Genomic DNA, 10,544 nt, shown 5'->3' on the forward strand with positions numbered 1-10,544 from the left:
CAGATGCTGTGGAAATGCAAAGAGCTAAACCAGTTAAACCCAGCATCTGCTCCGAGGCTCTCTTTGCAGATTTCTCCTGCATTTGAGTTGATAAACTTCATCACTGGGGATGAAAAAAAAGCCAAGACAGGCTCTGATGGGATTAGTCTTAAGGACACTTGCCAGTAGAAATCAGTGAGGCCTTTTCTTCCCAGTGATTGCCGACTAAATGTCGTGCTGGTTGTGTCACTGAATCCTCCTCCATGGAGCTGGTTGTTTTCCCTCTCCCCAGGCTAGATTTCAAGGCAGGGCAGCAGAGATGCCAGCTTAGAGAGACAAGTATCTTCCCTCCCACATTGAGGGCATCTGTGTTTCAGCTGTGTTTCCCATTTGCTAGGCTGGCACTAGGAATGAGTTTGAAGTTATTCTTTCTTCACAGAGGCACAGTGGTTCATCCTCAGGCAGGTAGCTGTAAGAACTTGCTGTTTGATGCTGATGCTCCTGGTTTCTGCTGCTCTGCAATGGAAAGGGCCCTAAGGGCTGGCATGGGTTTGGATTACCACGGGCTGAGTCAGTATCTCAGCTTGGGTGTCTTGTCTTTCTCAGGTTGTTTCAGTGAAGACCCCGACCTGGGGCAGCAATTTTCCCATCCCATATTTCATGCTGCCGTGCTGGGTACTGCCATCACCCCACAGAGCACGGCCAGGGCTGCTTGCAGCCTGCCCAGCACCTGGACAGAAGTGACTGGGAGCATGGGGGTCTCCTGGGGCCGTGCACAGTGGGTGCTGTGCTACCAGCATAAGTCCCAAGCCCTGCTGGGTGTCCCTGGGATTAAGCAAGGCTGAGCCTCTCTTGTCTGATGCTGTCACCGGAGAAGTCAGGGATCTGGAGGTCTGGAAGTGCCTGTCCTGCAGGAACATTCCTAGAAACGCCTGAGCTGGGGCATGTCTGCAACTGTGCAAACAGTTCCGCTGATGGAGGGCAGCTAGGGCTCCGCAGCAGAGGCGCATTTGTGGAATTGACATGAAACGGGGTACCCGAGGAGGCTGGCGCTGCAAGGGGCTCCGTGCTGCCCCGAAACGGGGGAGACCCGGCTGCTCCTGGCCTCAGAGGGGCAGCGGGGAGGGTTCGGGGAGGGGGGAGCCCCAGGCCATGGTTTCGGTCCGAGGGCACAGCCTTTGGGCCCGGGCAGGTGGGGCCGAGAGCGGGGCGCAGGAATCCGCGGGGGGATAACGCGTCTCAATGGCAGCGGCGGGGGCTGGGCCGGCCCGGGCCGCGGTGACACGGAAAACCAGGAGAGGCGGGGGTCTGGACGGGGCCGAGGAGGGCGGCCCGCAGCCCCGCGCCCTGCGGCGGGGCGGCCCCGCTGGCCGCGATCCAGCTCCAGGCTTTGCCGTGCCCGGGGCCCTCCGCGGCCATTGAGATGGAAATGCCCGGGGCCTGGAGAATGGAGCCCCTGTTCCCAGCCTGAGGGAGGGGCGGCCGCCATTGCCGGGGGCTTCCCTCCGTGTCTGCAGCTTCCCGGGGCCGCGGACTTGGGCAGCGGGGTGGGCGAGGAGCCGGGCCCCGGCCGGCAGCAGGGCGGACCGTGTGCAGCAGGTTTGTTGGCAGGGCTTTGCGGCGCTCCTGGTGCTGCCAGGGTGGGCTGTGGGAGCAGCCCTGGGAACGGCCCCTCTGGAAAGGCCCTTGGGCTCTCAATAGTATTGTTTCTCAGTCTCATAGGTTACATGTGGAGCAGTTCAGGTGCTGTTTGTCTTCTGTCCTTGCATCCTTGCTGGAGCGTGCTAATTTTGCCTATCTGTCTTGCAGAGATGACACTCTTGTCCTCCCAGACACCATCCCTGGAGCCATCCTCGGCCACCACTGAGAGCGCAGAGCAAAGGATGCTGGAGAAGAGAGCCAAGGTTATTGAGGAGCTGCTCCAGACAGAGCGGGACTATATCAGAGACCTGGAGATGTGTGTGGAGAGGATCATGGTGCCCCTGCAGCAGGCACAGGTAGGAACTGGGAAAGGGGGGAAGCTGTGGTGCACTGGTGGATTGGGGTGAGGATACTGAGTCCATCTCGTTCTCAGAGGTGACTACGCAGCACGGGAACCCATTGAGGAAATTAAAGCTATTCCGAGGGGAGGAGGGTGGTTCCCACAGCTTGTTGCAAAAAGCCCATCTGCTTTGAGATCCTGCTGAACCCTCTTCCTTGCTGGAAGTGAGAGACCTGGCAGCAAGTATCACAGATTGATTTTTTTTTTGGGAGGCAGGAGAAGTTTCTCTTCATTTGGTTATAGGTTAAATTCATTGACAGGGGAAATAAGATATGGGGTCTTGGCATGGAGACAGATTGAGTGGGAGGAAAAAGAGAAAACCAGAATTGCAGAGGCAGGGGTGGAATTGCTGGGAGAGCGAAGGACATTATGGTAGGACACATAAGGAGTGAGAGTTTCAGTGCACTGGGGGACAAGGGAATGTGTACAGGAGTCACTGTGATGAGAGGAGGTCACACCGGGTGACTGCTATGAAGCCAAGGAGTGATGGGTTGCAGGAGGGCAATAGGGGGCTGTTGAGTCTAACTGGGACGTGTTCCCCATCCAGGACATCTCTTTTCCCATTCACTAGATGCAAAACATAGACTTTGAGGGCCTTTTTGGAAACATCCACATGGTAATTAACTTCTCCAAGCAACTGCTGTCCACCTTGGAGGCTTCAGATGCCATCGGTATGAATTCTGCTGTTACCTTTTCTCAGAATGCTGGGATGGGCATTGCTAGTGGCAGGGCATAACAGTTTAAATGGTGGGAGAGGATCACTGGGACTGGGCTTTCTCATCAGTCCAACAGCGAAGCCAAGGAGATCTTGTGTTGCCCCAGGGGTCACTATGGTGAGACACAGTGCCTGTGGCTGTCCCTGGCCCTTTGTTCTGTGGCTCTTGTGACCAATGTCTCCACTACTCCGCCTGGGAGACCTGGATTGATTGAGCTCTCTGTACTGGTGGGTGATGCAGAGGGGTCCTGCATGCTGTAGTAGCACTGTCCTCTTGGCCTGTGTGTGTGGAATGGGGACAATGGATGTCTTAGTGAGAGTCACACCAGTGTTTTTGGAGGCAGCTGGGGACCAGGAGACTGAGGTGCTGCTTGGCTGCTGTCTGCAGGGCCAGTGTTCCTGACACAGCGTGCAGAGCTGGAGAGTGTCTACAGGGTGTATTGCCAGAACCATGATGAGGCCATTGCACTGCTGGAAACCTATGAGAAGGATGAGAAGTTGCAGAAACTACTTCTGGACCTGCTGGATAGCCTCAGGTTTGAGTCTGGCTGTGGCAGCCACCAGGCTGAGACAGGGGGATCATTTCCTAACATCCCTGCCTCCTGTCAGCAGTGTTTAGACAGTTCAGGTGGTGACTGGAGAGGGTCTGACAGTGGCACTGCATAGTTGGCCAGGCTTTGGGTTGAAATGGCCCCCTGCCCCAATGCACACATGCTGGGAAACCTGTAGACCCCCTTAAAATCTTCATAGAAGCCACCCATGTATAGAGAAGGTGGCATGTCCTGGACTGAGGGCTCCTGTTCCCTGAACTCTGAGCCACCATGGCTGCTGAGGAAGGAGCTGCTTTGCCTGGGTGCCAGGGCTCCAACTTGTGGAGGTTTCTGCCCCGGGAGCTGGCAGTGCTGATGGCTGCTCTGGAAGGACAGGGCTGCCCTCTGCCTTGGCAGCCTCACTGGCAGGCACAGACACTGGCTGTGGGATTGCACACCTGCCACCCCATTAACCCTTGCTTTTCTTTGCATTTTGGCACTCTGTGGGCCGGCAGGAGCCTGTACAGTGAATGGTGAGTACTTCCTCTTAGTCCCTGCTTGTCTGTCTGTGTTGTTCTGGCCATTCCCTTGTAACTAACCTTCTGCCACAGGCTGGGTGCATGCTGGCATGTCCTAACAGTGCCTTGTGGAGGCACTTGTGGAGGAGAGGGGTGTCTGTGGCATGACTGCAGCAGAAGCAGTGGGTGGGCTGCACAGGTAGGCAGCACAAGTGATGAGGCAAGGGGAGGTCTTGGGACATGAAACAGGATTTGGGAGCCCTCAGCCCCAAGGAGCCAGGAAAGCTCTGCACTGACTGCAGTCCTGAAGTCTGTCTGTCCTGCACTGGGGGACAGATCTGGGCAGTTGGTTGGTGGAACAGCATATGAAAGAAGTGGCTCTCTGGCAAGTGGGAGGCTGTGCCTATGTGAGATCTCGTGGTGGGTCTGATAATGAAGAGGATCCTGGCTGGGAAGTATCACCTGGTGTGAGTCAGGAGCAGAAACCTGGGGTTGATCTGAGAGTACCAGGAGTTCAGGAGTACAGTGGATTTAGAGGCATTGGAGCTCTGGGTCTGTTTGGCACTGGTTTGAGGGGGCAGAATGTGCATGGCAGAGCTGGACTGACACCTGATACATCTCCTTTGTCCTGACTTACCAGGGGTTGCACAAACTACATTAACCTGGGCTCCTTCCTCATCAAGCCAGTGCAGAGGGTGATGCGGTACCCACTGCTGCTGATGGAGCTGCTGAGTGCTACCCCTGAGGCTCACCCTGATAAGGCACCACTCACAGCTGCTGTCCTCGCAGTCAAAGAAATCAACGTCAACATCAACGAGTACAAGCGCCGCAAGGACCTGGGTGAGCAGCTGGGCAGTGCTGGGCACAGAGGGACAGGAGTGGGTGTGCTGAGGTTGGTGTCTGCTGGCCACTGAGCCACAATCATGGAGGAGCTCTCACTGCTCAGGGGAGTTTGGCCCCATCACCTTTGTGACTGCCCTTCAAGTAGCTGCTGATTGTGAGCAGATTCCCCTCTGCTTCCTCATGTCCAGCCCACCTGGCTCCCCCAGCATTCCTCATGGATTAGGAGCTGTGGTTCTCCCACATCTCTCATAGCCTTCAGGCACCAAAACCAGACGCAGTACCCAAGTGTAGCCTCCCTGGGGCTGAACAGAGGGAGAAAATTACTCCCTTTGATACCTGCTGGCCACTCTCCCTATTTTCCCTTGGAAGCCCCCAGTTCATGCAAATCGTAAACTTCAGCCTTTCCTTATAGCCCCACTGAAACTGAGGTGACATAGGTTGCCTGTAATGATTGCTTGCCTGTAATATTTGCTGAAGAAGCAATAGGGATATCTTCTGTATATCCAGGGACTATTGTACACCATCTCCTATGTCATCTTATGCTGGCACTGTGCATAGTCTGTGGAAGAGCTTGAATGGTTTGTCTACAAACTGTCAGGCGTCTGAAGAACCAAACAGGTGGCACAGTGTTGGAAGGGATGGGAGGTTATGATACAGTCTTTTACAAGGACATGGAGTGATAGGACTGGATAATGGCTTTAAACTGAGAGTTTAGATTTAGATTAGATGTAAAGAAAAAGTCTTTATAGTGAGGGTGGTGAGGCACTGGATCTGACTGCCAGCAGAAGTTGTGGATGCCCCACCCATGGAAGTGTTCAAGACAAGGTTGGATGGGGCTTTGAGCAACTTGGTCTGCCCATGGCAGAGAAGTTAGAACTAGATGATTTTTAGGTCACTTCCAGGCCATTCTGTAATGATATATGGGATTCTTGGGACTACAGAGGCTTGGGGAAGAGAATTGACAAGGTGATTGTCGATGAGCATTGTAAGATTTAAGTGTTTGTGCTTACAAGGGTTTTGATTTCTATATCAATCTCTTTAGTGCTAAAGTACAGAAAAGGGGATGAGGATAGCCTCATGGAGAAGATCTCCAAGCTCAACTTCCACTCTATCATCAAGAAATCCAACCGTGTGAGCAGCCACCTTAAGCACCTCACAGGCTTTGCACCCCAGGTACTGTGCATCAGGTGCACTTACACCCTGCAGTGCTTCTCCAGAGGTACCTGCTGTCCCTCCACACCCCTTCCCCCCTTGCAGCTCTGGTTCAAGCCAGCAAGGCAGAGTGAGCTCAGGGTCTGAACCACACATCTCTGCTGTCCAGCTTGTGGGCAGGAGGGCCCCACATCTTGCAGTCTGGGGGGTGCTGAGTCCTGCATCACCTCCCTTTCTCTCACAGCTGAAGGATGAAGCCTTTGAAGAGACAGAGAAGAACTTTCGGATGCAGGAGCGGCTGATCAAGTCCTTCATCCGGGACCTTTCCCTGTACCTGCAGCATGTCCGGGTGAGCCAGTCTGGGTGATGCTGGTCCTGTGGGGCCCCCGTGCACTGCCCCTCCTGTCTGCATGGTGTGACCCTGCACTGCCTCTGCCCACAGCTCCTGCCTCAGCTCTGCTGAGGCTGGGTGCTCAGGGCTGCCTTGGGAGCCCCTTCTGGGCAGCAAGCATGGCTCAGCTGTGTCTCCCTGGTGCAGGAGTCAGCTTGTATGAAGGCACTGGCAGCAGGGAGCATGTGGGACCTGTGCACGGAGAAGGGAAGTGGGGACTTGGACCAGTTCCAGAAAGTGAATCGTCTCATCAGCGACCAGCTCTTCTCCAGCTTTGTGAGTGAGGCTGTGCCCTTTTGAGGCCCACCCTGGGGGACTGCTGCAGATGGGCAGGCCCTGGGAGGCTGCAGGGAGGGTAACCTGGGAGAGCTGTGAGCATTCCTGCTCAACTCTGCCCACCTGAGAGCTTTGATGCCTGGCAGTTTAGAACTGTGCCTGTTAGATACATACTTTTTCAGCCCTACCTGAAATGCTGCAGCTCTTTATGCTAGTGGTTCAGGTACTTTACATAGAGTTACCCACAGTTACGTAAGATTATAGAATAATTGCTGTTGGAAGGGACCTCTGGAGCTCCAGGGTGCCACCAGGAGACAGTCACTGTACTGTCCAGGGGAGGTTGTGTGCTGGAGAGTGAGCTGCTGGCCTTCACAGTGGGAGAGCACCTTGTCTCAACTTGTCACTGCTCCTCTGCCCACCAGAAAGAGCGGACAGAGCGGCTGGTGAGCTCGCCCCTGAGCCAGCTGCTCTGCATGTTCGCGGGGCCCCACAAGCTGGTGCAGAAACGCTTCGACAAACTCCTCGACTTCCACAACTGCACCGAGCGAGCGGAGAAGCTGAAGGACAAGAGAACGCTGGAGGAGCTGCAGTCAGCCCGCAACAACTACGAGGCCCTGAATGCGCAGCTGCTGGACGAGCTGCCCAAGTTCCTGCGCTTCGCCAAGGAGCTGTTCGCCAGCTGCGTGCGGGGCTATGCCGAGGCACACTGCGACTTCGTGCGCCTGGCCCTGGAGGAGCTCAGGCCCCTGCTGTCGGTGGGTTCCTGCAGGGCAGGCAGCGCCCTGGGCTCAGAGCAGCACTAGCCTGTGCAGGGTTTGTTCCTGAGCCTCACCGGGACCTGTCACATCGTGGGGGAAGCTGCTACTGCAGCTTCAGGCCATGTGTGACTTGTGGAGGGCTCCTGTGGGATGGTGTCGGGACAGGGATTGCATGGTTACGTTGCAATTGTGCGTGGAAGGCTCTTGGAGCAGTGGCAGGAGAGCATTCTCAGGGAATCTCAGGTCAAAAGTTTGAGGATCACTTAGAGCTGAGTCCAGACAGGACTCAGGACTGGGCCTGATGCAAGTCACAGGCAGGACTCAGACCCCTGCCATGGTCTGCTGTAGCTCTTCGCCACTTCTCCCAGCAGCTGTCACCTAACCAGGATCCCTGACTTTGCTCTGGTTCCAGTTGCTGAAGGTGTCTGGCAGGGAAGGGAACCTCATTGCCATTTTCCAGGATGAGCACAGTCGAGTCCTCCAGCAGCTCCAGGCCTTCACCTTCTTCCCAGAGTCCCAGGCAGCTCCCAAGAAGACTTTTGAAAGGAAAAGCATGGAACGGCAGTCGGCCCGGCGGCAGCCCCTTGTTGGCTTGGTGAGTTCCCTTTGCCCAGTGTCAGGGCTTGCAGAGCCCAGGACAGCCACTCACACCTGCCTTGTTCCTCTGCAGCCAACCTACCTCCTGCAGTCGGATGATGTCCGAGCTGCCCTCCTGGCCCGCTATCCCCCAGAGAGTCTCTTCCAGGCAGAGCGCAATTTCAATGCTGCCCAAGACCTGGACGTCTCCCTGTTGGAAGGAGACATTGTGGGCGTCATCAAGAAGAAGGACCCGATGGGCAGCCAGAATCGCTGGCTCATAGACAATGGGGGTAGGTGGCTGTTCCCTGCCCTTGGTGCTTGCTGTGAGTTCCCTCCTCTGGTCTCTGTGCCCCAGTCTGAGCTGCCTTCCTCTCGCTCTCTGCAGTGACAAAAGGCTTTGTGTACAGCTCCTTTCTGAAGCCCTACAACCCCTGCCGCAGCCAGTCGGACGTCTCTGTGGGCAGCCACTCTTCCAATGAGTCTGAGCACAGCAGCTCCTCTCCCCAGAGCAACGCCACCCTGTCCTTCAGCCCCGCTGGGGCGGCCGTCACCTTCACGCACAAAGCCCTGCAGGACTCTGTCTCCCCAGCAGATGCGTACCAGCCCCCACTGGAGGTGGACTCCCCCTGTCTGCCCCAGCTTGGCTCTGGTGACAGGACAGTGAGATCTCAGCACCGCTACAGCCGCCCCGAGCTGGGCAGCAGCCCCAGCTCTCGCAACGGGCACCCCACCAAAGCACATCTCAGGCCCACGCCCTCAGTGGAGGACAGGGACTCTGGGCTGGAGAACAGCGAGTCTGAGGGCAACCAGGTGAGTCTTCAGCCACCCTCATTGGGCTGGGGATGCCAGGGGCTAACTGCTTTGTGTGGCTGGGGACTGAATCATTCTCCTCCCTGGCAGTGACCGGGAAGATGTAGGAGGTGGGGTATGAGCCCTCTTCTTCCAACAACAGGGGTGCAGAACAGAGAATCAGGCTGTAACTAGGGGTGGGAAGAGGCCAGGATGAGGCCAGGGCTGTCACTGTGGAGAAGGACAGAAGCCCACACATCCTCTGCCCTGTGAGATTAAGGCAGTGTGGTGTGACCATCTAACTTACGCCCTCCCCTTGTCTGCCAGGTCTACTATGCTCTCTACACCTTCAAAGGCCGAAACACCAATGAGCTGAGTGTGTCAGCTAACCAGAGACTCAGGATCCTGCAGTTTGAGGACATCACAGGCAATCAGGAGTGGTGGCTGGCTGAAGCCCACGGGAAGCAGGGCTACGTGCCCTCAAGTTACATCCGGAAGACAGAGTACACGTGAGGCAGTGGACAGAGCCTGCACCCCATGCCTTGTTCCTGCTGGGACTGCTAGAGTCTGGGGGGGGCTGGCCAGCCCTCCAGCCCCCACTGCTCACCCTTAGGGCTATGCCTCTCACAGCTGTGCAGTGCTCCTGGGCCTCAAACACTGGCTGCCATCACCCCTTCAGGGGAGGAAGAAGGGTGGGCTGACCAGGTAGGCAGGAGCAGGCAGCTTGTGTGAGGGCAGGGGTGAGTTTACCTCTGAGGTGTGCTTAAGCCTCCTGTGTCCATCCAGGAGCAGGGGAACAAATCTTGGGGCTGTTGACTGCCCAGAAGGGTAGGACTTGACTCAGGTTGAGGATTTAAATTGTGGAAGGCTAATCTGAGTTTCTGGAGATTGTCTTTAGTCAAGTAGTATTAAAAGCAACCCAGACTTTGTGAATAAGCTCCCTGTGCAGCAGGAGCCTGGTCTCACCTGTCTCTGTGGGACTCAGGGTGGGATGTTTACACTGTGCCTGGGGAAGCAGCTCTGAGGTTTGCTGGTAGTAGTTGAGCTCCTGGGAGCACCTGGGATGGGTATGGCCTCTGAAACCCACCCAACAAAGCCCCCAGCAGGTGCCTTCTCCCTGTTTTTGGTTCTCCAGGGACTTGGCCTTTCCAAGGTCTGCTGCCAGCAGCCATCAGGTTCTCATGTTCCAGGTGAGCCAGAAGCCCAGAACACCAAGGGGTGCCTTGTCAGCACATTACTGGCTGTGCCCAGCACCCATCTTTGCACTGACATGCCCACCTGGCTGCTCTGGGCTGGGGCAGGGCAGAATGCAAAGCACAAGCTGTCCTCCAGCTTGGTTTTTGGGGTTTGTGGGGTATTCTGGTGAATTGCCTCACCTGTGCTTTCCTGCATGGCATTAGAGAGAGTGCTGACATTCTGACGTGGCAGGACCATCCCTGGGAGGGCTGTGGTGCCTTTTGCTGGGTTGGTGTGTGATACTGCTGCTGCCATGTCCTGAAGGGAAAAGGTTCCCTTCATGGGGCAATGTTTGTATCCCCTGTACTGCTGCTCTGCAAATAAAGATTTGCTCTTGTGTATAAAGGTGCCTTTGCAAGTATTGGGAGACCTGGGAGGAGTGTCTGGCAAGTGGTGCAGCCTTCATGCAGACCCTACAGGGCCAGGAAAAACATTTCCTTTTTGGTGGAGTCCACCATTCTAGTGCCTTGGTGTTTGTGTGAGCTGCAGCTCAGGCACGAGGAAACCCTCCCAGGGACCTTCTTTATTAAGATGAGGTGGTTGCAGTGCCCTCTTCCCCCAGCTGTGTGTTACATAACTGGGGCTCCAGGGCAGTAGGGGCTGGTGGGGTGAATGTTTGCCCTGCTCTAAGTGGGCACCTGCTCCCTGCATGTGGAGCTCTGGCCCAAGAACAGAGAGTCAAGGGTTTGTCAGTAATAACCACCCACTTTGTGTGTGTGTGGCTGTACACAGATGTG

At 55.9% G+C, this 10,544-nt stretch overlaps 1 protein-coding gene across 8 annotated transcripts in view; it reads left to right on the plus strand.

The window, feature by feature from the left end:
* DNMBP (dynamin binding protein) overlaps positions 1–10,544 on the plus strand; it is a 232,417-nt gene that overhangs the window by 23,305 nt on the left and 198,568 nt on the right. For 6 of the 8 annotated variants that reach the window (XM_056495084.1, XM_056495086.1, XM_056495085.1 and 3 more), the window contains 13 exons: positions 1,789–1,976; positions 2,592–2,691; positions 3,124–3,271; positions 3,781–3,798; positions 4,424–4,623; positions 5,669–5,799; positions 6,023–6,127; positions 6,317–6,445; positions 6,868–7,200; positions 7,616–7,798; positions 7,874–8,072; positions 8,168–8,592; positions 8,899–10,535. In XM_056495084.1, coding sequence (XP_056351059.1) covers positions 1,789–1,976; positions 2,592–2,691; positions 3,124–3,271; positions 3,781–3,798; positions 4,424–4,623; positions 5,669–5,799; positions 6,023–6,127; positions 6,317–6,445; positions 6,868–7,200; positions 7,616–7,798; positions 7,874–8,072; positions 8,168–8,592; positions 8,899–9,084 — 2,345 coding nt within the window. In that variant the 3' untranslated portion in view covers positions 9,085–10,535. Of the gene's footprint in view, positions 1–1,788; positions 1,977–2,591; positions 2,692–3,123; positions 3,272–3,780; positions 3,799–4,423; positions 4,624–5,668; positions 5,800–6,022; positions 6,128–6,316; positions 6,446–6,867; positions 7,201–7,615; positions 7,799–7,873; positions 8,073–8,167; positions 8,593–8,898; positions 10,536–10,544 lie in introns of those variants that run through there. The other 2 variants (XR_008840839.1, XM_056495087.1) reach the window with 2 other exon arrangements.

Source organism: Oenanthe melanoleuca, chromosome 6, assembly GCF_029582105.1.
Source record: "Oenanthe melanoleuca isolate GR-GAL-2019-014 chromosome 6, OMel1.0, whole genome shotgun sequence".
Lineage (NCBI taxonomy): Eukaryota > Metazoa > Chordata > Aves > Passeriformes > Muscicapidae > Oenanthe > Oenanthe melanoleuca.